General features: G+C 42.5%; 2 protein-coding genes across 2 annotated transcripts; one reads left to right on the forward strand and one right to left on the reverse strand.

Moving 5' to 3' along the window:
• Positions 1–776: 776 nt before the first annotated feature.
• srpk3 (SRSF protein kinase 3) lies at positions 777–16,128 on the forward strand. Its single transcript, XM_066644068.1, has 16 exons — positions 777–865; positions 1,537–1,645; positions 4,261–4,700; positions 4,908–5,016; positions 6,367–6,454; positions 6,553–6,640; positions 6,747–6,853; positions 7,536–7,701; positions 8,380–8,405; positions 12,312–12,507; positions 12,603–12,833; positions 13,003–13,100; positions 13,568–13,675; positions 13,795–13,864; positions 13,987–14,079; positions 15,428–16,128. Exons 1-16 carry the CDS (start codon positions 850–852, stop codon positions 15,610–15,612), a joined length of 2,130 nt encoding a protein of 709 aa, XP_066500165.1. The 5' UTR covers positions 777–849; the 3' UTR covers positions 15,613–16,128.
• On the reverse strand, positions 16,077–25,690 carry tsr2 (TSR2 ribosome maturation factor). The gene is made up of 5 exons (XM_066644069.1): positions 25,554–25,690; positions 19,413–19,503; positions 17,801–17,892; positions 17,251–17,418; positions 16,077–16,817 (listed from the first exon to the last, which is right to left on the reverse strand). The coding sequence occupies exons 1-5, from the start codon at positions 25,632–25,634 to the stop codon at positions 16,686–16,688; spliced, it is 564 nt and encodes a 187-aa protein (XP_066500166.1). The 5' UTR covers positions 25,635–25,690; the 3' UTR covers positions 16,077–16,685.
• Between the last annotated feature and the right edge of the window lie 1,119 nt (positions 25,691–26,809).

The following is a 26,809-nucleotide window of genomic DNA, read 5'->3' on the forward strand; positions in this document are numbered from 1 at the left end:
CAGGGTCGCGGTGGGTCCAGAGCCTACCTGGAATCATTGGGCGTAAGGCGGGAATACACCCTGGAGGGGGCGCCAGTCCTTCACAGGGCAACACACACATACACATTCACTCACACACACCTACGGACACTTTTTTGAGTCTCCAATCCACCTACCAACGTGTGTTTTTGGACTATGGGAGGAAACCCACGCAGACACAGGGAGAACACACCACACTCCTCACAGACAGTCACCTGGAGGAAACCCACGCAGACACAGAGAGAACACACCACACTCCTCACAGACAGTCACCTGGAGGAAACCCACGCAGACACAGAGAGAACACACCAAAATCCTCGAACCCACAACCTCCAGGCCCCTGGAGCTGTGTGACTGCGACACCTACCTGCTGCACCACTGTGGCGCCCTCTCACCACACATGTACACAAAAAAAAAAAACACTTATTGCAGGGCATCATATACTCAATCAGTTATACACACACACACACACACACTGGGGGCTATTTTGCATAGCTTATACAATAAACCATTCAATATCAAGTCACTGAAGATTAGTTTAATCACCTGAAATCTGAAATTCCCTTATAATACTGTTCTAGGATTTGTGATATATATATAAACGGGTATTAACGTATTATTATATTACCATTAACTACAGGTGTCGGTTTAATTTTGTTAAAAAGATTAGACACGGACATCTGCCTCTGTTTATTTCTGTTATTGTTAGGTTATTTACGAGCTTCTCTGCATTTGGCCAAGGAAGAGGTGTGGGGGGGGGTCAGGTCTCTGCAGCACGCATGCGCAGACAAGAGCACAGAAAGCGTGCTTGCGCTGACAGCTGCTGTCCTGATGATATCGACGAACGGTGAGAGTTTTTAATAACAATGCGTTAAATCCGGGTTTTTTTTTCATTCAAAACTTGAAGAGGTGCGGCGCTGCTGTTGTTTCAGTCGAGCTTTAAGCCGATACGTTGTGATAGACAACGCTAGAGCTTCTTATTCCGGCAAAGCTGAGCTACTAATAAACCCGAGGCCACGCTCCAATAGGCGAAGTCTCGGTCTCAGTAGGTCGAGCGGCTAGTGCGCAGGAGCCAGGACATTAGGCACTCTAGGTAGGGCACGAATGCGCCAATTGCCATGCGCCCGAGTGAATGAGAGGATTGCGGAGAGATAGAGTCTGAAATTTGCTTCTTTTTCAATGTTCATTCTCCACCTTAAGTAGTTAAACAACGTACGTATTTGTAACGAACGTGAAATTAACGTTGGAACGGATATTGGATCTAAGAATCCACCAGGATGGTGGAACGTAAAACCAATTCTGTCTGAAATTCCTAAAAACGAGTTGAAGAAACGTGAAAATGATGTTTGAGTTTAATCGTATAGACGCCTATCACCTTTATCCGTGTCCGTCTGTGTTTGGGGAACAGTTACAAATCGTGTAAACCCTTAAATTTGATCTATTTACGTGCCAGAGTGTGGATATTTGACCGTTAGCTCCGGTGCTAACCTTAACGGTTTTTATGGTTCTTATCCTCAGTGTCCAGCGCTAACAGCCTCCCGCAGAGCAACCAGGGCAAGAAACACAAAAAGAAAAACAAGAAGCACCGAAAGCCCCCCAGAGAGATTGCCCCTAGTTTGGAGCTCGGGTGAGTTGTCCTAATCTCTGATTGGGCCCAGGTTTCTGTGCCTGGGTTGTTTCTAGGAGGTTACAGAATATAGCAACCATAATAGTGGTGTCAGTGAACATTTAAGACACAGAAATCAGTTTAAACTCATTTGTGGGGTATGTGTGGATTGTGAAGAGTTTTTTTTTTTTTTTTTTTTTTTTTTTTTTTTTTGCGCCTGGCCGATTTTTCTGTTTCTTTTTCTTTCTGTGTGTGTATTATATGACTGTCATATATGAATGAATATATGAATATGTGCTATGAATTAATGTAAGAACATTTCAAATTTTGGGGATATATGTATTCGTGAAGTGTCAAATTAACTTTTTTTTGCACCTACTCTCTCTCTCTCTCTCTCTCTCTCTTTCTGCCTCTCTCTTTCTGCATCTCTCTCTCTCTCTTTCTGCCTCTCTCTCTCTCTTTCTGCTTCTCTCTCTCTCTTTCTCTTTCTGCCTCTCTCTCTCTCTCTCTCTCTTTCTGCCTCTCTCTCCCTCTCTCTCTCTCTCTTTTTCTCTTTCTGCCTCTCTCTCTCTCTCTCTCTCTCTCTCTCTCTCCCTCTCTCTCTCTTTCTGCCTCTCTCTCTCTCTCTCTCTCTCTCTCTCTTTCTGCCTCTCTCTCTCTCTTTCTGCCTCTCTCTCTCTCTTTCTGCCTCTCTCTCTCTCTCTCTTTCTGCCTCTCTCTCTCTCTCTCTCTCTGCCTCTCTCTCTCTCTCTCTCTGCCTCTCTCTCTCTCTCTCTCTCTCTCTCTCTCTCTCTGCATGTGGTTGTATGAGCATGTGCTATAAATACATGCAGGCGGTCAAGGGACTCACTTCTCCAGATATGCACATTGACTCATGCCCCCCCCCCCTCCTCTATCTACCTCTCTGCTACACAACAGTTCAGGAAAGACTGTTACATAAAAAAAATAAAATCACATAAAAAATATAGGTGTCTCTTCTTACACTTTCTTTGAGTGCAGACATAGTGTTAGCTACAATGTCTCTTCCTTAAGGAGTCAGGCAGTAAGGGAGAATCTATTACTTTCTGTTCCGACATTCTGATTTCCTCTGAACTAAGACGTGTTAATTAGGCATAACATGGTCTGTATCTCTGCTTTAGTTCTTATCCTAATTTGCTCTTTGATGTGCACACTTTCGAGATATTGTAGAGTGAACAACAGGGATGTTCGAGATGTCTGATCGTGGATAGTAGCCTTCATGAACGTGTGGTCCGGTGAGCATGTGAACACAAGGTGTGCAAGGCTGTAAGTCGGTGTACAGGAAGAGGGTGTGTGGAGCTTTAAAAATGTAAAAATTAAAAAGTTTTTAGTTGTTAATAGCATGTTTGTAAAGTTCTAACACCAGATACACCACCATCAAGTGTGGATTCTTTCTTTATTGAAGACATTCATATAGCGATATATATGTGATATACGTTATCATACTGCAGCACGATATTGGCCAATATTGGAAAAAATAAGTTGGCTGTTTGAAGCCGATGCTGTTTCTGTTTATACATCCCTGTAAATCTCTATTATACATGTATTAAACAATCTTTGGGGTGGAACGGTGTCGCAGTCACACAGCTCCAGGGGCCTGGAGGATGTGGGTTTGTTTCCCGCTCAGGGTGACTGTCTGTGAGGAGTGTGGTGTGTTCTCCCTGTGTCTGTGTGGGTTTCCTCCGGGTGACTGTCTGTGAGGAGTGTGGTGTGTTCTCCCTGTGTCTGTGTGGGTTTCCTCCGGGTGACTGTCTGTGAGGAGTGTGGTGTGTTCTCCCTGTGTCTGCGTGGGTTTCCTCCGGGTGACTGTCTGTGTGGAGTGTGGTGTGTTCTCCCTGTGTCTGTGTGGGTTTCCTCCGGGTGACTGTCTGTGAGGAGTGTGGTGTGTTCTCCTTGTGTCTGTGTGGGTTTCCTCCGGGTGAATGTCTGTGAGGAGTGTGGTGTGTTCTCCCTGTGTCTGTGTGGGTTTCCTCCGGGTGACTGTCTGTGAGGAGTGTGGTGTGTTCTCCCTGTGTCTGTGTGGGTTTCCTCCGGGTGACTGTCTGTGAGGAGTGTGGTGTGTTCTCCCTGTGTCTGTGTGGGTTTCCTCCGGGTGACTGTCTGTGAGGAGTGTGGTGTGTTCTCTCTGTGTCTGCGTGAGTTTCCTCCGGGTGACTGTCTGTGAGGAGTGTGGTGTGTTCTGTGTCTGCGTGGGTTTCCTCCGGGTGCTCTGGTTTCGTCCCAAAGTCCAAAAACACACGTTGGTAGGTGGATTGGCGACTCAAGTGTCCGTAGGTGTGCCCTGTGAAGGACTGGTGCCCCCTCCAGGGTGTATTCCTGCCTTGCGCCCAATGATTCCAGGTAGGCTCTGGACCCACCGCAACCCTGAACTGGATAAGGGTTACAGATAATGAATGAATAAACAATCTTCTGTACTCCTTCACCCAGAAAGTCCACAAAGCAGGATATTAACAGTTTAGAAAGATTGTTATTGTCCACTCCAGTAAGAGTGATTCAGCTTGTGTGTTTGAGTAAGTAAAGATTTAGCCTGTGCTGGTACTCGTAAAGAATATGAGTGTGATTGAATGACTGAAACCCATGTTTGTTTCGCTGAATTTGTTTTATTCATTAATCCACAGGCCCCCAGTCCCGGCCTCAGATGAGCTGTGCCACATCCTCACTGTTCACAGACCCACCACTCCTCCAGACCCAGCCCCCTCTCCTCCTTTGAACCTTTCCCAAAGCCCCCCGGACCTCCAGCCTGCAGCCCCCATTTCTCATTCACCCCCCATCTCCGTACCAGTCACAGCGCTTCCTTCACATACCATACTCCCATCACCAGAGACACTCACAGCTTCCATAGCTCCTTCACTGGGCCTTCCTTCTGCCTTTTCCACAACTCCTCCTACTCCGATAGCCCCATTCAATCCGACAACCCCGCCACAGGCTTTAACCCCGCCACAGGTCTTAACCCCGCCACAGGCTCTCAGCCCACCCCCACCAGACTTCACCCCACCCCCAGCAGAACAACTTGGGTCAGATGATGAAGAGCAGGAGAATCCAGGAGACTACTGCAAAGGTGTGACATCAAAAAAAACACCTCAGTTCACGATGTATATTGCAGTTTAGTGTGTAGAGCATGTCTATACGTTTATTTTTAGAGCATCATTGATACTATTGCATGGTCAATGGCTGCTTATGTATTGTATACTACTTGTGTATTTCTTACATCTTATTTGACACAACATTATGAATCAGTTTAACTTCATGATTGTCCATGTTTTAGGGGGCTATTATCCAGTGAAGATTGGAGACCTGTTCAATGGCAGATATCATGTAGTGAGGAAGTTAGGATGGGGTCATTTCTCTACTGTCTGGTTGTGCTGGGATCTTCAGTGAGTAGAGCAACTCTTAATCGCTCATATAAATATAGTTCTGTATAACTTGTAATAATTTTGTACTCTAATCCAAATGTAAGACTTGTGTTATATCCTACTTGGACCTTTTAAAGGCTAAGCACCAGCGATATGAAAGTGTCAAACAAATAAATACAGTGGAGTTTGAGTTCCTAACTTGTGTTTATTGATAGTCAGAAAACATGTTATTTCTTACTAATTCAAGGAATAAGGTTTAAAAGACCGTTGGTCTCCCCCCCCCCCCCACCCACGGTGTTGGGAAACTCTAATAGGCGTCTTGCCTGTGACGTAGATGGTGGACAACAACTCTAGAAGCTGCACTTAATTTAATGCAAAATGACGAAAAGGTGTGTTGTTTTTGGCTGCAATCATTCAATGTAGAGTGGGACATCTGTGAACAAATGGCCCAAAGATCCCAAAATATCCAGAAAATGGACTAAATTTGTCCACTTTAAACGGGCACTTTGGAAAGGACCATCCGCTCACTTCGTTATCTGTAGCTCATTTCACTGGCGCTTTTCCAACAATATGGGCATGTAAGGACACCAACGAAAGGTGTTCAAGAGCCTCTGTAACATGGAGGTAAACAGGGTAAGGACACTCACTTCGCCTGTTTTAGTTGGTGTTAGTTAACGTTAGCTTGACTCGCTAAACTCGGTGGCTCAGATTATACTCGGCTACGTAGCTGCATTACGGAGGTTTCTAGTGTCGGATGAATTCGAGTTCGACTTCGATCACATTTACAAGAATAACGGTACCTCTACATTTGAGTTTAGCTTATTGCTAGGCTACTGTCATGAATAATGTTGGTTATTTAGCTAGATACTGTCATAACAGTCAGTCATAACGGTGTTTTACCGCGGCATTGTTCAGCTGTTGTCTACCAGTGACGTCACGGTCGCGTTCGAGAATTTCCGTAGCGAGCTCGGGTTTTTCTGTCAATTTAATAAAATTGTCAGTTTTAAAGCAAATTAAGCTGCTGTTTTCATTTTAATTCATACTTATATCTGTCAGTAACTACAATAATGTGGAATATTCATGGAGGTCCATTAAGTGGTGCTTAGCCTTTAAATGTTTTTTTTTTTTTTTATCTCGACTGGTTTAGTTGGTTTCTTCAAAAAATCTAAATAGCTCTCTTGTTATTAATATTCATTGCCATTAAAATGATGGTTAATTTGTGGCTCAAAAAACACTAAAGGTATTCAGAATAAGTTTTTAGAGCAAGTAAGTGGCTGCATAGCTTTTTAGTGAGTTGGGATGTTAAACAACAATCAGTGTATTGATTTACATGTGTGTTCATGAGTGTCTGGGGTTTGTTTTCTTTTGTAGGAGAAAGAGGTTTGTGGCTCTTAAGGTGGTTAAAAGTGCGCCACATTATACAGAGACTGCACTGGACGAAATTAAACTACTGAAATGTGTAAGTGACAAACATGTTTGTATGTATAGATTTTCATACTGTGAATTGCCCTCTATTCTTTTTATATTCCAAATATCCTTTATTCTTTTGTCCATCAGGTTCGAGACAGTGACCCCACTGACCTCAAACGGGAGAGGGTTGTTCAGCTCATTGATGATTTCAAGATATCAGGCGTGAACGGTGTCCGTATCCTTTCTAGATCACCCAGTAAAATGTGTTTTAGTTTTTCCATTATATTGTTCCACAAACTTGTAAACTGCAAGATTGGTCCTTTAACTGTGTGACACCTCAGATGTGTGCATGGTGCTGGAGGTGCTTGGACACCAGTTGCTGAAATGGATAATCAAGTCCAACTACATGGGACTGCCTCTGGTCTGTGTGAAGAGCATCCTCCGTCAGGTGCGACCCGTCAGCAGTGATATAGGTCGACCAGTCAAACGCTGATGTGGCCAGTATTAAAGCCAAATATTACCCTGGCTTTGGTTTTTTTAGTTTAACAGACTGAAAAGTTAGAGACCGTCTGTCTATTTCTAGTTTATTTCATTGCCAGGGAAAAATTGTGAAGGTTTTTCAGGCGGTAACACCAGCCGATGTTGAGGCACGCCATGCCTCCTGCACATTTTGTTCCCTCCGAGTCTCTCTTAATTTTCAGTGGTAGCTATGGCATAAAACCCTGCTCACAGCAAGAGAGAATCTCACTGATGTTTCATGTTGTTTTTAGCCTTGTGTCCTCATGGCATGTAACTTTTACCATGTACTAACTGGAGACTTCTAAGAGACGACTTGGATGCATGAAAATAACACAATATTCAACACCAGATCATTTATTTTTGCTCTTGAAAGAAATATGTACAAACACTTAAAAGTCAGATTGTTCTGTATTTGGTTTGTCCACATTTTGCTTATATATTTATAGTTGCCATTCATTTAGAAACACTTGCTTTCACCATCTCTATCAAATTAGTTGCTTTCCAAACGTCAGTCTAAGAAGTTGGTTAGGTTTAGACGTAGTGTTTTCTGTTTCGCAGTCACGTTTTATGACGCTGATGTTCTCACTCTGCTTTCTGACCCTCTTTTCTAGGTTCTGCAGGGTCTGGATTACTTGCATACCAAATGCAAGATCATTCACACGGACATAAAGCCGGAGAACATTCTGCTGGATGTGACAGAAGTGTATGTGAGGCGGTTAGCAGCAGAGGCCACGCTGTGGCAGAAGGCTGGAGCTCCTCCCCCCTCGGGCTCCTCCGGTAAAGCACAGTCTCTCCTCTAAACGTGACCCACTCTGTATACAGTTACTAACTCAGTTACACAGATGTATAGTTGGACCAGTAGGCTCAGTTTACGTTACTTACTATATACACAGTTGCTAATTATGTACACTGACTACATTTACAGTTACTAACTCCACGTGCTCCTCACTCTTGACCTGTTATTGACTTGTTATAGAGGCTCTACTTCTGCCCTGCTCTGCTCATTCCTTTTAAACAGTATGATACCAAACATGTGCAAGGGAAAGTCACTACTCGTTGACAGGGCTCATTTTAATAGACATTTTGGTCTTTCTGTCTGTGGGGCCGATAAAATCCTACAGAAATACTTGCTTGTATTCTCAGCCCAAATCATATCACACTTTATTACATCAAATGATAAAAACTGAACAATTGGAGGTTGGGATGTATCTTTTGCTTAAAACAGGATGCTTTTAATACATGACTGCTCTGCATGTTGTATCTTTGTCTCTCTGGTGCTGCTGTGTCTTTGGTGAATATTCCAGTCATTTTCATTTCCTCACTCTGTCTCTGTTTGCTTTCTAACTGTGTCCTGTTGTTCTTTTTCTCTGTTTTTTTTCTCTCTTTTTATTTTCCTCCTCATTGTTGTGGTTTTTCTGTCTCCTCCCTCCTGTATTTTCCTTCTTCTGACGGCAGTTAGCACGGCTCCAAGGGACAAACAGGTAAGTTGAGAGCAGTGCCTGCTTCTATGAGGTGATCCTTGTAGGTTTTTTGGTGCAGTCACATGTCCTTGCATTAGCCTGCCTGTCCCTCTCTAACCTCTCTGTCCTGCGCGCCACTCTCAGTGAGCTTTAACACACTGGAGAACATCTACACTGACCGTTCCACTGATTTGGGGATTGGGTATGGTCCTAGTACCAAGTCTGTCTGTCACTGAGACCAGTTCTGATAAGTGTCTTTGTGTATGTAAAAAACCCCTTGTCTCTGAGGTGTTTGGTGTATATTTATTTTATATCCCTGTAATTTGGGAATGCAAAAATGCCTTAGCCTGCCTTTTTAAACTGTTTGTCAGTGGAGGCTTTCTGATCACAGTGAGAGGATTCAGAGAAACATGTCATGTTGTTATTAAACACACAAAGCTAATCCTGGAGTGGCTGGCGTTGTTTGGGAAATGGTCTTAGTCTAAGGCAGAGTAGTGAATGAGGTTACTTTTGAGCCTTCTCTAGCTATTTCTGTTAAGAATTAATTCTCGTGAATATGTTTCCGAAGCCATAAGGCTGTCCTCTCTCTGTCTGTCTGTTTCCATGCACGGAAACACTGCATTAATGTGGTCTCACGCAGCTTGAGCTGCATGATTGAAACAAATCCCTGCTGACACTACAGCTGTCGATTCCCTCCCCTTGAATACTCATGGTTTCTCTTATGGAGATGTTTGTTATTTGGTTTTACGTTGTGATGGGTGAAAGCTTGCCAGCTCTTTAGCCTTTAAGTGATGAACCGTTTCCAATAGGCATCCTGCAACATTGTGAAAAGTTTTTGGTCTTTTCCTCTTTTTTTTTTTTTTTTTTTCCTAGAAGCGATCCGCCATGAAGAGAAAGGGTTTTTGTTGTTGTTTTTCAAGTCAGTGGATTTTGCCTTGGTTATTCTACACTCATACTTGCTGATTGTGCACAAGTCCCCTCTCTAACATGTCGCAGGCTGCCTTGAAATGTCACCTTGCATGATGCAGAGTTTCAAACCATCTACACTCTCTCACATCTTTTGATTTAACCTGCTGTACCCTAGCTTAAACGTCTTTCTTCAGCGGAAACCATCAGAACAAAAGACCAGCCTATTCAAGTAGGCTTTTTTTGGCAAGTCAAAAAGTTTGATTCCTCAGAGTAAATTCACTGAGAGTAGTTTCCCCTCCTGGGAAAACTCTCACCATGACAGATGAGCCAGTCTCCATTTCCATTGTGTCAGTTTATCATATTCTGAAAACAGCCTCCACACGTCTGAGGGGTAATTTCACCAACCGCCGTCACACTGCCGAAGACTGTTCGGAATATGAATGAGGGTTGGATTGAAGTAAAATAGCAGGAGCTTTTCCGTAGGGACTGGGAAGGAGTTTCCTTTATAGTAAAGACAGTTCTGAAGAGACTATCATCATTCTCATTTTCTTGTCAGCGTTATTTGAAGGCATGAGTTCAGTAGCAGGTTGGGTGTACTAACTGCACTACTGTGGTTTTAGTACTCAGTAACTAAATATACTAATATATGTGAAGTGTTGATTAGCTGTACGATTGTCTGAGCATCTCTCTGTAAATATTAATTTCACTAATTCGCTGTACATGGGGTCCTCGACTTACGACGTTGATCCGTTCCTACATCGCGTCGTAAACGGATTTTTGGTATAAGTCGGAACATACGTACATACTGTACGTAAATAACATACTGTACGCACTCATCCTATCCTAACACCTATCCTCCTCGGTAACAGTGTATTCTTCCGCCGCGCACACCAAACACGAAGTTCACTTTACGACGCAAAACCACTTAAGTCGAAACAAGGCTTTATACAGTAAATGGGAGATGTGTCGTAACTACGAAACATCGTAACTCGGGACTGACGTAACCCAAGGACCTCCTGTAATGCATTCTGCTTCTCAGCAAGATTTCAGACAAAAAAAAAATTATATTAAATTAAAAAAAACGTCCTGCCAATCAGGGCCTAGTCTAAGCCACATATGCTCCGCCCACAAGTTGGAGAGCCCGATACTTTCATTGCATTATGTTGGTGACACCAGTGTCATTTTACAATATAGCAATATTTCACGTCCTTTTGCGTGTCGGTCAAATTCCCTTTCTTGCGGTAGTGGTTGGCCACGTATAGTGTCTTGTAATGTGAGACTAATCAGGGCCTAAAAATAACTCTCTGGTTTCGGAGAATTAAAAATAATCTAACATTCTAGCGTTTGGTTCAATAATATATTTACACGATGTTCGCGTTACGACGTTTACGACACAAAACCACTCGAAACCAAGTCGAAACAAGGCGTTATACAGTAAATGGGAGATGTGTCGTAACCATGAAACATCGTAACTCGGGACTAACGTAACCCGAGGACCTCCTGTATTATATTTTAACTCGTTCTAACCTGATTTTACTTTACCCTAATTTGTCATATGTTATTGTTTATGGGCTAGACTCATATTTATTGAAATATATCGGAAACCCGTTTTTTGTTGATAACATACGGATTATTAGCCAGTTTTTGGCCATGGCTTTAGTAGGATACAAAGTTGTGATTAATCCAGAAAATACATTCCAGTTAATTTACAGAAAACACTTATAAAAAATGAACAATTCGTTTTGGAATAGCATAAAAAGGTAAAAGTAATCAAACTCACAGAATTCACCCAGTGTTAAAAAATGAATTGTTGAATACTGTGAGGTAATTTAGCACATGATAATTCATTCAGAATGTGTGCAGCGTTGCGCTAGAGCGAAATAGGTTTTGACTGATCGATACTGGTATCAGCCTTGATTTTCTTCCTAGCAGTGCATCCCCATATTGTAGATAAGTGTTTCATAGAGGGCTTAATTCAAAGGCTTAGTTCAAGGAACATTGAGTTGGAAGAAAACCCAAGAGAGCAGTTTTCAGCTAGAACTGTGGGGGGGGTTTCAAAAGTAATCGCAATCAATGTCTGGATGCACTTTAAAAGAAATCCAGAGAAGAAATTTATTTAAGGGTGAGTGGGGTAAAATCAACTAGAGTTCATTCTGTATGCTCTTTGCAACAGATCAGTTCACTTCGTTCTGTTGGAGAATTGAAGGCAAGTTACAGTGAATTCCTTCAGGCTACTTTTGCCAGACTTACAGTGGAGTTAGGTCTGGCTTTAATGCTTGGCCATGGACTGGCATTCCCAGAATGCCTCACTAAATCAGGTTCAGGAGGGCTGTCTTCTGTCCGGCTCAGAGCTGGATTTTGCGCTAGCCGTAGTTCATCGGGTCAGTTTAGTGAGGATCCCCCTGCATGGATCGCTTGGCCGGTCTGTCACACAGCAACAGCACTGTCCTCCCAGAATAGCGTCTGATCAGGAAATGGCTGTCGGTGTCAGGTGTCCTGCAGCACACACTTCTAAACCTGCTGTGTCAGTGTAAAGTCATAGCTCCATTGAAATTGATTCAGACGTTTCAGATGCTATTGTCTAGCCCTCGTTGGTGGACTTGCTTAACCATATTGGGTTTGGTAATAAAATAATAACAGAAATTTTAGTTTGTTCTTGATTGTAAAGACTCTGAGTCAATAAACGTTTAAAACTCAAGACTCAGGCTTAGGCTGAACACCATGTTTCATGGTGAACACAATGGCCCCATGCTTCTAATAAAAAAGCTATAGTTTTATTAATAAACCCTCTCCTGTGCACCCAATTGTTAAGGTTTTTTAAGCTAACACCCCCCTGTAAAATATCTGTAGTGCTGTTGAGCTAGCTGATGTAGCTGGCTCTACACTGTCCTGTAGTTGGGCATTTGATTGGACACCTGCAATCTCAGATGTAACTGAAATATAACTCCAGTTCCCCCAGCTTGATCTGCTGCAACTTTTTGTCTATGTCCGTGTGTGTGTGTGTATGTGTGTGTCCAGATGGGCAAGTTGTCGAAGAACAAGAAGAAGAAGTTGAAGCGGAAAGCAAAGCGGCATCAGCAGTTACTGGACGAAAGGCTTCAGGATCTGCAGAAGATGGAGGAGTTGGAAGGGACTGTGCCAGCAGGTTCTGGAAATATACGTCCATTGTGGAGACTCAGTGAAAATGGAGAAGAGACAGAGACACACGCACAGAGTACGAAAAATTAATTAGCAACAGGCAAAAATGAACACCATATGGTTACCACTGCCTGTCCTAAACTGTGTCCGTTTTTTTTATTGTTTTGCTAGTGAATGGTAACGGGTACTATCCACCAGGCCTTAAGGGCAGTCCAGAGTCTGGCTCATACTGGCCTGAGATTGGCTGTAATGGCTACGGACCGCTGCGCTTCTCCAGTCCTGGATCAGCCCTGTCTGCCACATCTAGCTCCATCCTCTCTGCTACCTCCGAATCTGCTCTCTCCACACTGTCGGGATACTCAACAGAGAGAGACAGTCAGCGGTCACTCTCTTCCCCTAACAGTCAGTTTCGCTGGACCTTTACTCACTTACCTCATTATTTTTGGTTATATTTTTGTGTAAATAACGATTTGGAAATGTAATGTTGTAAAGAATTTTTGTGTAAATTACTCAAAGCCCTGTTAACAGTGCAAACACATTCAAAATAACGTTTCTATTCTGCTATTTGTAGCTTTCAGTGCAGCAGATTTCCTGGTGAATCCCCTGGAAGCTCAGAATGCAGATAAAATCTGCATTAAGATTGCAGACCTAGGCAACGCCTGCTGGGTGGTGAGTTGATCTCATTCAGCTCTAGTTCAAACTAAACTTTAAAATCTGACACTGACTAAACACAGCGAGCTTGAACAGTTGCGCACAGCCAGGGGTCTGGGTTGCCGTAAGCGTCGTAGAAGATTGCATTAAGAGGAAGGATCGGTTTCTAATTGAGAGTTGTGATGGTGTTAATGCTCCAGTGCGTTTGGCAAACATGTCCCAGTGGTTGCGAGGCTCATGTAGACGGATTGTTTTACAGCAACCGGAGACATTCTTTTGTGATTATTGCCCAGCAATGTTGTCAATAAACACTTTATTTTAATGCAAACAATATCCTTGGTTTATTAACCACTGTATTTTCCAGTAAAGCTCATGTTTAGTTTGGTATTGAGTAAATCTGTCATCATTCGCTGTGTTCAAGTCTTATGAATACACCTATTTTGCTGTACCACTGTCCCAACCTGCTGCTGTTATTTCTCCTGCAGCACAAACACTTTACAGAGGACATTCAGACGCGCCAGTACAGAGCTGTGGAGGTCCTGATTGGGGCAGAGTACGGCCCTCCAGCAGACATCTGGAGTACAGCTTGCATGGTGAGACCCTTGCTGTAGGGTGTAGATAAATTAGAGATGTAACCATGTGCTGCTCTTATGATGTATACACACATACACACAGTGCTGCAGTGGTACTAACGGTGATGCCATTATTTTAGGCATTCGAGTTGGCCACAGGAGACTATCTGTTCGAGCCTCATTCAGGCGAAGACTACACACGAGATGAAGGTCAGTGCGCTCTTTTCTTTGCTCCCCTTGTTGGAGATTTTTATTTTTTTTTTCAACTGTCAATAGGGATTCTGTATGATCTGCTGCTGAGTGTTTGTGTGTGTGTGTTTGTTTTTATATAGACCATTTGGCTCATGTTATTGAGCTCCTGGGCCCCATTCCTCCTCATTTTGCACTCTCAGGAAGATACTCGAGAGAGTACTTCAACCGCAGAGGTAAGCTGAAAACACACTGAAGCTAATATTGCTTTTTCCAAATGGACAGTGTCAGGTCTGACGTCTCTGGTGTATGGTATGACTGCCCAGTTAATTGTCCGTGTCATGTGCTTGGCAAGATGGTGTGACCCCAATTTGCAAGGTGTCTTGTTTTCAGACACGTTTAGGGAGGGAAGATCTACTCCTGGACACGAGGCTTTGAGGATATGGACTTTAAATGTCACTTGATGATGTGTAATTTTCAAAAACATTACAGAAGAGGAAAGCAAGCCCATGGCAGAGAGTTTATTGACAGTGAAGGTACGCGTGAGAAAAGCTAGTGGCTTTGAGATCACGTCTGCTGAGGATATTATTAGTTCAAAAACAAGTCTGGGGAAGATCCCCTATTAGCGAAGCTCTTATTGCGTGTGGTGACTAAAAGAGCGGGTGTGTGTGCGGGCATTGCTCTGGTTTCTAACCTGCGGCTGCTGGAAAGGTGTCGTGTGTCTGTAACTCTAGTGATCACCTGTTCCATCTGTGAGCAGCCCACAGTGCTTCATAAATCACACACTGCTTGGAAAATATGCCCAAGCACAGTTCCCAATACATGGCTGGTTAGAACCAGTCAGTTATTCCTTAAAGCAGGCTTTCTCCGCCAGTTGTCTTAAGTCAAGGATTGTCCAATAGGAATGGCCCCCTGCTCTTTTACTGTCAGTACAGACTTGACTTTGGGCTTTAGTTATCTGGTGAAACCGAGAACATTCGTTTAGAACTGGTGTATTTGTGGTGAAAATACAGGGGGTCCTCAACTTACGACATAAACCGATTTTCGGTGTAAGTCTGAACATACGTACATACTGTACGCACTTATCCTATCCTACTCGGTCTCGAGCCGCGTAACCGTGTATTCTTCCGCTGCGCCACGCACACCAAACATTTATGACGCAAAACCACTTACGTAGAAACAAGGCTTTATACAGTAAATGGGAGACTTGTCGTAACCAAGAAACGATGTAACCCGAGGACCTCCTGTAGTGCATTCTGCTTCTCAGCAAGATTTCAGACAGAAAAAATATTAAATTTAAAAAAACGTCCTGCCAATCAGGGCCTAGTCTAAGCCCCACATGCTCCGCCCACAAGTTGGAGAGTCTGATACTTTCAGTGCATTATGTCGGTGACACCAGTGTCATTCTACAATATAGCGTCCGTTTGTGCGTCAGTCAAATTCCTTTTCTTGCGGTAGTAGTTGTCCACGTATAGTGTCTTGTAATGACTGTCTGTCATATATAATCTACTGTTTGCTTCAATAACACGCTGTATGTGGTAAACCTTAGTGATGTCATGCTTTTAAACCCACCTTTCTGTCCAGGTGATTTGCGGCACATCACTAATCTAAAGCCGTGGGGTCTGTTCGAGGTCCTGCTGGAAAAGTACGAGTGGCCACTGGAGCAGGCAGCTCAGTTCAGCGACTTCCTGCTCACCATGCTAGAGTTTGTCCCAGAGAAACGAGCCACTGCAGCAGAGTGCTTGCAGCACCCCTTTCTCAGCTCCTAACGCACACCTGGAAACACTCACTCCCACACGTAGTGGATGTTCTGTCTTTAAGGTCTGTTCAGTTACCTGCTCACAGGAACGCACCCACTTTTCAGGTGTCAGTGTTAGAGCAAGACTGAAGAAACATTACTCTGAGCACACACTATTCTTAGTTAGATCTTCAAATCTTAGTTTTTTATATATAAATATATTTAAAGAAGCTTCGATCTCTACACGGTGGAGACGGCTGTAGTCTTGACGGTTTTCATTGTATGGTCACATGTTTATATGTTGCAATAGTGCCTTGACATGCCCTGAAGTAAAAACAAAACAAAAAAAAGCATTCACCTTTTATATTCGTTCGCTGTGTGAGGAATGCTTGTTGTTTGTGAACATACAGCACCATGAGACGTGACAGAATAAAGAACTGTTGGACCTGTGTACTACTGAAAAATAAACCATCACTCGGACCCACGGCGCGCTGTTCATTTGTTTGTTTATTAAAAGGTGAAGCTGAGAATTTTCATTAAAATACAACTGGAATTTTAAGAAATTGCTGCTTTTAACCCCAAATACCTACAGTTTTAGGTCAGTATTCTAATGACTCTCAGATGGACATGAAGGTAGAGCCCCTGGAGCCTGTTACGCTACTAAGATTTACCCGAGAAACAGCATTAGGAATTCAGTTCCCATTGGTTCTGTACAGGACCCCACACAATTCAAACTAGTTAAAAAAAAAAAAAAAAGATAAAAATGTAATAGAAATGCCCTCTCAGCGACCATTGCACAAGACGATTCCCCACCATTTCATAGGTGAGGCTTGTAAAACATGTGGCCACCAGGGGGCGCTCCACACCCATTTTTTTTTAAAAAAAGCCACAATTTCATAGGCCAGATTCTGAATGGCTATGGAACATTAGTGAAAACCCATCTGCCCCATCTTGGTAACACCATCTGTGCCACGTCCCAGAACACGTTCTAATGTCCAGTAAAAGCTTAACTGTAGCAGCTCTGGACAAGTAGACGGTAACATAGCACTGGGTCAGAAAGAGTCTTACATTCACTCCGTGGTTTGCGCATGCCCACGTTTTCGGTCACTTTCTCCTCCGGACCACCGTCCAGCCGTCGTCCTCTTCCTCAGTGGCTGGAGCTGCAGGATGCTGATGCTCTTGGACTGCTGCTCTGTTGCCTGACGCTCCAGCTACCGCCTCGTCACACTCCATAGACTAAACAGGTGGAAACATGAGCATAAACTCTCTGTATTCACTAAGAGCAAAGTGAATTGGGCACTGCATGCTTCAATACATGAGGATATCTCAGTCAAATTATAACACATCACTCCAACTCGTCCCAAAGGTACTGGATGGATCTTAAATCACACCAGAGAAGGCAAAAATATGTGCCACTGGGAACGACCACATCGTGCATCTCACATTATTGATATTAATACTGAGAGTATGAACCTGAAGAGAACAAACGTTTCCGAAGCAGGTACAACTTAAAGATGTTTCTAAAACCAAACAAAACAAGGAAATGAAAACCCAAAATTATGAATGCGTTACGTACCGACGCGATTATACTGTCAATGAAACGTGCCTTTACTTTAAAAAGTTGTGCCTGTTCAGTTTCTCGCCGTGATTAAATAATATCAGCCCAAACCTCATCATCATCATCGCCGTCGTCGTCGCTCTCCTCCTCTTCAGGTGTTTTCACAAGTGTGGCCTTCGCTCTCCCACTGCTCTTATCCAGCTTCTTGATGAGTTCTCTGACCTCATCCAGTTTGCCCTGCTGACACTGCAGAAACATCCCACACACCTTCTGTGCCACCTGAACACAGGAGAGAGAGAACAACAGAAAAAAGAAAGAAAAAAACAAAAAAGGGAGGGAGAGAGAGAGAGACAGACAAACGTGTTAAAACACTGCATAGCTTCAAAAACACCAACAGAATTGAATTTTTACATTTTACAGAAAGAAAAAAAAAAATAGTTCCATTAACGTCAATTCTAACTAAAGACATTCTTAACCCCATTCTTCTGTAAATGTTACCAGTTTGGAGATACAAGGTTTTACTACAAAATTATAGAAATGTGGCCACCAAAGTAAAGAAAAACAACCCTCAATGTTTCTGTCCTTGTAGTAATTTCTCAAAAAAATCACCACTGGTTAAAGTTGATAACTTTTCATTCCTATTTGTAAAAACGTCTCAAACCTGCGGCAAACTGCCGTCGTCCACCACCGTGTCAAACTCATTGTTCATCAGCTCAGAGAGGAAGTCCTCCACTTCTTCTTGCTCCAGGTCACCTGTATATAACCACACATCAGACTTATGAATTATAAACCTACAGCACACAACAAACGTGTATGTGATGTCATGACTAATGTTTCTAAATATGAACAGGTGAATTAAAAAATTATTTCATCAATTAAAAAAAACCTCCAGCATGGAACTGTTTCAAAAACTTGTTTGGTTCTGTATCCCATAGAAACTTGTGATTTTCTGAAGATAAGTCTTAAACAGAGACTTTATATTTGCCCCGCCCCCCAGCACTGGACTCATGAGAGAGAACAAACAGCTGAGTAATAACTGAGAAAAGGAGAATAAAGAAAAATGAGCAAAACCGGCTCTTAAAGGCTAAGCCCCAGCGATATGAAAGTGTCAAACAAATAAACACAGTGCAGTTTGAGTTCCTAACTTGTGTTTATTGATCGTCAGAAAACATGTTATTTCTTATTAATTGAAGGAATAAGGTTTAAAAGACTGTTGGTCCCCCTCCCCCCCCCCCCCCAACGGTGTTGGGAAACTAATAGGCGTCTTGCCTGTGACGTAGATGGTGGACAACAACTCTAGAAGCTGCACTTAATTTAATGCAAAATGACGAAAAGGTGTGTTGTTTTTGGCTGCAATCATTCAATGTACAGTGGGACATCTGTGCACAAATGGCCCAAAGATCCCAAAATATCCAGAAAATGGACTGAATTTGTCCACTTTAAACGGGCACTTTGGAAAGGACCCTCCGCTCACTCCGTTATCTGTAGCTCATTTCACTGGCGCTTTTCCAACAATATGGGCATGTAAGGACACCAACGAAAGGTGTTCAAGAGCCTCTGTAACATGGAGGTAAACAGGGTAAGGACACTCACTTCGCCTGTTTTAGTTGGTGTTAGTTAGCGTTAGCTTGACTCGCTAAACTCGGGGGCTCAGATTATACTCAGCTACGTAGCTGCGTTACGGAGGTTTATAGTGTCGGATGAATTCGAGTTCGACTTCGATCACATTTACAAGAATAACGGTACCTCTAAATTTGAGTTTAGCTTATTGCTAGGCTATTGTCATGAATAATGTTGGTTATTTAGCTAGATACTGTCATAACAGTCAGTCATAACGGTGTTTTACCGCGCCGTTGTCCACCAGTGACGTCACGGTCGCGTTCAAGAATTTCCGTAGAGAGCTCGGGTTTTTCCGTCAATTTAATAAAATTGTCAGTTTTAAAGCAAATTAAGCTGCTATTTTCATTTTAATTCATACTTATATCTGTCAGTGACTACAATAATGTGGAATATTCATGGAGGTCCATTAAGTGGTGCTTAGCCTTTAAAATAAATAAATAAAAATAAACCTGCTGTTTGCTCCTGCCTGTTGTGCACTATGGTAAAAGTGAACTGTGGCTCATTATCAAACCGCACACTCTAAACAGGGCTGTTCAGACAGAGGAGAACCCTGGTGTTGACTATAAGACGTCTCATTATGACCCACATTTAATAAACAAACAAACAATTTGAGGACATGTCATTTGAAGACCAAAAAATAAATGAACACTTACGGTTTTCTTGGAAATACTGCTGAACAGCTTCAACCATCCAGTTCGCCTTCTGCTGACTGTATACTCCTCCAAACCCGTTATCCACTGCAATCTACAACACACACACAGCTCATGAAGTGATACTGAGGGCAGTATGCTGCTCCAACCCCTGAATGAATTTACCTCATGGTTTTCACTTACTCTACAGTCCTCAGTCACTTCATCAAAGCAAGGTGCAGAACAGTGCTCCACAAAGGAGGGTTTCTCAGAGACAGAGAACGTGAAAAAGGTTAAACACTGTCCTACAGGAATGTCCCCTGAGCTGTTTTCCTTGGACAGACCTGACTTTGGGCTTAACTTTTCTGGCTAAACTACTTTGCGGAACACTCCCAGGGTCCAGTGAATGCTGTGTTGTGTTTCATTAGTGTATGAGTGAGTTTTACTGTCTGAAAAATACATACAGGTCAGTGTGAGTGATGTGAGATATATATATATATATACACACACACAGAGAGTGTAAGAGAGAGAGAGAGAGTTTAAGAGAAAGAGTGTGAAAGACAGAATACGAGTGAGAGAGTGTAAGCGAGAGAGTAAGAGTGTACAAGAGAAAGAGAGAGTAAGAAAGAGTGAGAGAGAGTGAGAGAGAGAGTAAGATAGAGTGTAAGAGAGAGAGAGAGTAAGATAGAGTGTAAGAGAGAGATAGAGTGTAAGAGAGAGAGAGAGAAAGAAAGAGAGTAAGAAAGAGTAAGAGAGAGAGTAAGAAAGAGTGTAAGAGAGAGAGTAAGAGAGTGTAAGAGAGAGAGAGTAAGAGAGAGAGAAAGAAAGTGTGAGAGAGAGAGTAAGATAGAGTGTAAGAGAGAGAGAGAGTAAGATAGAGTGCAAGAGAGAGAGAAAGAAAGAGTGTAAGAGAGAGAGTAAGAAAGAGTGTAAGAGAGAGAGTAAGAGAGAGAGAGAAAGAAAGAGTGTAAGAGAGAGAGAGAGTAAGAAAGTGTAAGAGAGAGAGAGTAAGATAGAGTGCAAGAGAGTAAGATAGAGTGCAAGAGAGAGAGAAAGAAAGTGTAAGAGAGAGAGAGTAAGATAGAGTGCAAGAGAGTAAGATAGAGTGCAAGAGAGAGAGAAAGAAAGTGTAAGAGAGAGAGAGTAAGATAGAGTGCAAGAGAGAGAGAAAGAAAGTGTAAGAGAGAGAGTAAGATAGAGTGTAAGAGAGAGAGAGAGAAAGAAAGAGTGTAAGAGAGAGAGAGTAAGAGAGTGTAAGAGAGAGAAAGAAAGTGTAAGAGAGAGAGAAAGAAAGAGTGTAAGAGAGAGAGAGTAAGAAAGAGTGTAAGAGAGAGTAAGAGAGTGTAAGAGAGAGAGAGAGTAAGAAAGAGTGTAAGAGAGAGAGAGTGAGTAAGAAAGAGTGTGAGAGAAAGAGAGAGTAAGAAAGAGTGTGAGAGAAAGAGAGAGTAAGAAAGAGTGTGAGAGAGAGAGTAAGAAAGAGTGTGAGAGAGAGAGTAAGAAAGAGTGTGAGAGAGAGAGTAAGAAAGAGTGTGAGAGAGAGAGAGTAAGAAAGAGTGTGAGAGAGAGAGTAAGAAAGAGTGTGAGAGAGAGAGAGTAAGAAAGAGTGTAAGAGAGAGAGAGAGAGTAAGAAAGTGTAAGAGAGAGAGAGTAAGATAGAGTGTAAGAGAGAGAGTAAGAAAGAGTGTAAGAGAGAGTAAGAGAGTGTAAGAGAGAGAGAGAGTAAGAAAGAGTGTAAGAGAAAGAGAGAGTAAGAAAGAGTGTGAGAGAGAGAGTAAGAAAGAGTGTGAGAGAGAGAGTAAGAAAGCGTGTGAGAGAGAGAGTAAGAAAGAGTGTGAGAGAGAGAGTAAGAAAGAGTGTGAGAGAGAGAGAGTAAGAAAGAGTGTAAGAGAGAGAGAGTAAGAAAGAGTGTAAGAGAGAGAGAAAGAAAGTGTAAGAGAGAGAGAGAAAGAAAGTGTAAGAGAGAGAGAGTAAGATAGAGTGTAAGAGAGAGAGAAAGAGTGTAAGAGAGAGAGAAAGAGTGTAAGAGAGAGAGAAAGAAAGAGTGTAAGAGAGAGAGAGAGTAAGAAAGAGTGTAAGAGAGAGAGAAAGAAAGAGTGTAAGAGAGAGAGAGTAAGAAAGAGTGTAAGAGAGAGAGAAAGAAAGAGTGTAAGAGAGAGAGTAAGAAAGAGTGTAAGAGAGAGAGAGTAAGATAGAGTGTAAGAGAGAGAGAAAGAAAGAGTGTAAGAGAGAGAGAGTAAGAAAGAGTGTAAGAGAGAGAGTAAGAAAGAGTGTAAGAGAGAGAGTAAGAAAGAGTGTAAGAGAGAGTAAGAAAGAGTGTAAGAGAGAGAGAGTAAGAAAGAGTGTAAGAGAGAGAGAGTAAGAAAGAGTGTAAGAGAGAGAGAGTAAGAAAGAGTGTAAGAGAGAGAGTAAGAGAGTGTAAGAGAGAGAGAAAGAAAGTGTAAGAGAGAGAGAGTAAGAAAGAGTGTAAGCGAGAGAGAGTAAGAAAGAGTGTAAGAGAGAGAGAGTAAGATAGAGTGTAAGAGAGAGAGAGTAAGATGGAGTGCAAGAGAGAGAGAGTAAGAAAGAGTGCAAGAGAGAGAGAGTAAGATAGAGTGTAAGAGAGAGAGAGTAAGAAAGAGTGTAAGAGAGAGAGAGTAAGAGAGTGTAAGAGAGAGAGTAAGAGAGTGTAAGAGAGAGAGAAAGAAAGTGTAAGAGAGAGAGAGTAAGAAAGAGTGTAAGCGAGAGAGAGTAAGAAAGAGTGTAAGAGAGAGAGAGTAAGATAGAGTGTAAGAGAGAGAGAGTAAGATGGAGTGCAAGAGAGAGAGAGTAAGAAAGAGTGCAAGAGAGAGAGAGTAAGATAGAGTGTAAGAGAGAGAGAGTAAGAAAGAGTGTAAGAGAGAGAGAGTAAGAGAGTGTAAGAGAGAGAGAAAGAAAGTGTAAGAGAGAGAGTAAGAAAGAGTGCAAGAGAGAGAGAGTAGAAAGAGTGTAAGAGAGAGAGAGTAAGAAAGAGTGTAAGAGAGAGAGAGTAAGAAAGAGTGTAAGAGAGAGAGAGTAAGAGAGTGTAAGAGAGAGAGAAAGAAAGTGTAAGAGAGAGAGAGTAAGAAAGAGTGCAAGAGAGAGAGAGTAAGATAGAGTGCAAGAGAGAGAGAGTAAGAAAGAGTGTAAGAGAGAGAGAGTAAGATAGAGTGTAAGAGAGAGAGAGTAGATAGAGTGTGAGGAGAGAGAGAAAGAAAGAGTGTAAGAGAGAGAGTAAGAAAGAGTGTAAGAGAGAGAGAGAGTAAGATAGAGTGCAAGAGAGGAGAGAGAAAGTGTAAGAGAGAGAGAAAGAAAGTGTAAGAGAGAGAGAGTAAGATAGAGTGTAAGAGAGAGAGAGAGAGAAGAGTGTAAGAGAGAGAGAGTAAGAAAGAGTGTAAGAGAGAGAGTAAGAAAGAGTGTAAGAGAGAAAGAAAGTGTAAGAGAGAGAGAGAGAGTAAGATAGAGTGTAAGAGAGAGAGAGAGAGAGTAAGATAGAGTGTAGAGAGAGAGAGTAAGAGAGTGTAAGAGAGAGAGAAAGAAAGAGTGTAAGAGAAAGAGAGAGCAAGAAAGAGTGTAAGAGAGAGAGAGTAAGAAAGAGAGTAAGAGAGTGTAAGAGAGAGAAAGAAAGAGTGTAAGAGAGAGAGAGTAAGATAGAGTGTAAGAGAGAGAGAAAGAAAGAGTGTAAGAGAAAGAGAGAGCAAGAAAGAGTGTAAGAGAGAGAGAGTAAGAAAGAGTGTGAGAGAGAGTAAGAAAGAGTGTGAGAGAGAGAGTAAGAAAGAGTGTGAGAGAGAGAGTAAGAAAGAGTGTGAGAGAGAGAGTAAGAAAGAGTGTGAGAGAGAGAGTAAGAAAGAGTGTAGAGAGAGAGAGTAAGAAAGAGTGTAGAGAGAGAGAGTAAGAAAGAGTGTAAGAGAGAGAGTAAAGAAAGAGTGTGAGAGGAGAGAGTAAGAAAGAGTGTGAGAGAGAGAGTAAGAAAGAGTGTGAGAGAGAGAGTAAGAAAGAGTGTGAGAGAGAGAGAGAGTAGAAAGAGTGTAGAGAGAGTAAGAAAGAGTGTAAGAGAGAAGAGAAAGAAGTGTAAGAGAGAGAGAGAGTAAGGAAAGAGTGTAAGAGAGAGAGAGTAAGAAAGAGTGTAAGAGAGAGAGAGTAAGAAAGAGTGTGAGAGAGAGAGAGAGTAAGAAAGAGTGTGAGAGAGAGAGAGTAAGAGAGTGTAAGAGAGAGAGAAAGAAGAGTGTAAGAGAGAGAGAGAGTAAGAAAGAGTGTAAGAGAGAGAGAGAGTAAGAGAGTGTAAGAGAGAGAGAAAGAAAGAGTGTAGAGAGAGAGAGAGTAAGATAGAGTGTAAGAGAGAGAGAGAGTAAGAGAGTGTAAGAGAGAGAGAAAGAAAGAGTGTAAGAGAGAGAGAGTAAGAAAGAGTGTAAGAGAGAGAGAGTAAGAAAGAGTGTAAGAGAGAGAGAGTAAGAAGAGTGTAAGAGAGAGAGAGAGTAAGAGAGTGTAAGAGAGAGAGAAAGAGTGTAAGAGAGAGAGAGAGAGTAAGAGAGTGTAAGAGAGAGAGAGAGTAAGAAAGAGTGTAAGAGAGAGAGTAAGAGAGAGTAAGAAAGAGTGTAAGAGAGAGAGAAAGAAAGTGTAAGAGAGAGAGAAAGAAAGAGTGTAAGAGAGAGAGAGTAAGGAGAGTGTAAGAGAGAGAGAGATTGAGAGAGAGTAAGAAAGAGTGTAAGAGAGAGAGAGAGAGAGATTGAGAGAGAGTAAGAAAGAGTGTAAGAGAGAGAGAGTAAGAAGAGTGTAAGAGAGAGAGAAAGAAAGTGTAAGAGAGAGAGAAAGAAGAGTGTAAGAGAGAGAGAGTAAGAAGAGTGTAAGAGAGAGAGAGTAAGAGAGTGTAAGAGAGAGAGAGTAAGAGAGTGTAAGAGAGAGAGAGATTGAGAGAGAGTAAGAAAGAGTGTAAGAGAGAGAGAGAGAGATTGAGAGAGAGTAAGAAAGAGTGTAAGAGAGAGAGTAAGAAAGAGTGTAAGAGAGAGAGAGTAAGAAAGAGTGTGAGAGAGAGAGAGAGTAAGAAAGAGTGTGAGAGAGAGAGAGTAAGAGAGTGTAAGAGAGAGAGAAAGAAAGAGTGTAAGAGAGAGAGAGAGTAAGAAAAGAGTGTAAGAGAGAGAGAGAGTAAGAGAGTGTAAGAGAGAGAGAAAGAAAGAGTGTAAGAGAGAGAGAGAGTAAGATAGAGTGTAAGAGAGAGAGAGAGTAAGAGAGTGTAAGAGAGAGAGAAAGAAAGAGTGTAAGAGAGAGAGAGTAAGAAAGAGTGTAAGAGAGGAGAGAGTAAGAAAGGAGTGTAAGAGAGAGAGAGTAAGAAAGAGTGTAAGAGAGAGAGAGAGTAAGAGAGTGTAAGAGAGAGAGAAAGAGTGTAAGAGAGAGAGAGAGAGTAAGAGAGTGTAAGAGAGAGAGAGAGTAAGAAAGAGTGTAAGAGAGAGAGTAAGAGAGAGTAAGAAAGAGTGTAAGAGAGAGAGAAAGAAAGTGTAAGAGAGAGAGAAAGAAAGAGTGTAAGAGAGAGAGAGTAAGAGAGTGTAAGAGAGAGAGAGATTGAGAGAGAGTAAGAAAGAGTGTAAGAGAGAGAGAGATTGAGAGAGAGTAAGAAAGAGTGTAAGAGAGAGAGAGTAAGAAAGAGTGTAAGAGAGAGAGAAAGAAAGTGTAAGAGAGAGAGAAAGAAAGAGTGTAAGAGAGAGAGAGTAAGAAAGAGTGTAAGAGAGAGAGAGTAAGAGAGTGTAAGAGAGAGAGAGTAAGAGAGTGTAAGAGAGAGAGAGATTGAGAGAGAGTAAGAAAGAGTGTAAGAGAGAGAGAGAGAGATTGAGAGAGAGTAAGAAAGAGTGTAAGAGAGAGAGAGAGAGATTGAGAGAGAGAGAGAGTTTGTTATTGTGTTGAGGCCGGGTTCGGATCAGAATTCACCCCCTGTGCAGATTGTTTTAGTCCTGGTTCGCTCAGGGAACACACACACACTTCAGACAGCGAAAAAAGAGATGTAAACAAGAGCATTTTAAAAGAAAACAGCTCAGCTGAGAGTGATATCAGTGACCGACCGATAACGGACCGCCCCTGTGTCCACTGTGAGGACGCGCTCGAGCTCGAGACTCGGGGTAAACAGGCGCCAAACCTCGGCGGAGCTGTGCGTTACTGTGTATTTAATGTTGTGGTCTTTACCTGCAGAACGGGCCAGGTGTGTAACACCGCGCGAACTCCCTCTCCGAACAATGCACGTGCACTGGACACCGACGCCGCCATCTTCACCCACACTCAAACACACACAGAGTCACACAGACCTGCTACATCGAGCACAGATAAACACATCCGCTCCAATCGACCAAGGGGAAACATATCGATAACAGAATTGTCGTCCACGGGCACGACTGAAAACACGACAAAGAAACGTCATTATTATTATTATTTTTATTGTTTATTTATTATTATTTATTAACTGTTCTTTTTATTATGAATAATAATTATTTTCTTTTAAATAAACAATATTGTTATATTAATGCTTTGGCAATTCTGTATGTAAACATGGTCATGTCAATAAAGATTATTGAATTCAAATTGAATTGAAAGAAAGAAAAACGCTGACAGAAACAACGGCAGAACAAAGAAGTTATGCATTAATCTCACGTAGATTTTATAGAGGAAAAATTATCCAATGCTATTAATATATGGAAAAACTACTTTTAACGATCCAATCAAATCTCACTGGAAAAAATAATTCACACACTCTCACTGTGGACAGTTTCACAGAGACCTGTGGATAATTTCACACAGCGAATGCACTTGCACCTACCAGTGTGTTTATGGATTGTGGAAGGAACCCCATATCAAACACATACAGACACGGAGAACACACCACACTCCTAACAGGACAGTCACCCGGAGGAAACCCACGGAGACACAGAGAGAACACAGAGAGAACACACCACACTCCTCACAGGCAGTCACCCGGAGGAAACCCACGCAGACACAGAGAGAACACACCACACTCCTCACAGACAGTCACCCGGAGGAAACCCACGCAGACACAGAGAGAACACACCACACTCCTCACAGACAGTCACCCGGAGGAAACCCACACAGACACAGGGAGAACACACCACACTCCTCACAGGACAGTCACCTGGAGGAAACCCACGCAGACACAGAGAGAACACACCACACTCCTCACAGACAGTCACCCGGAGGAAACCCACACAGACACAGGGAGAACACACCACACTCCTAACAGGACAGTCACCCGGAGGAAACCCACGGAGACACAGAGAGAACACACCACACTCCTCACAGGCAGTCACCCGGAGGAAACCCACGCAGACACAGAGAGAACACACCACACTCCTCACAGACAGTCACCCGGAGGAAACCCACGCAGACACAGAGAGAACACACCACACTCCTCACAGACAGTCACCCGGAGG

Source organism: Hoplias malabaricus, chromosome 14 (genome assembly GCF_029633855.1).
Source record: "Hoplias malabaricus isolate fHopMal1 chromosome 14, fHopMal1.hap1, whole genome shotgun sequence".
In the NCBI taxonomy this organism is placed as follows: Eukaryota; Metazoa; Chordata; class Actinopteri; order Characiformes; family Erythrinidae; genus Hoplias; species Hoplias malabaricus.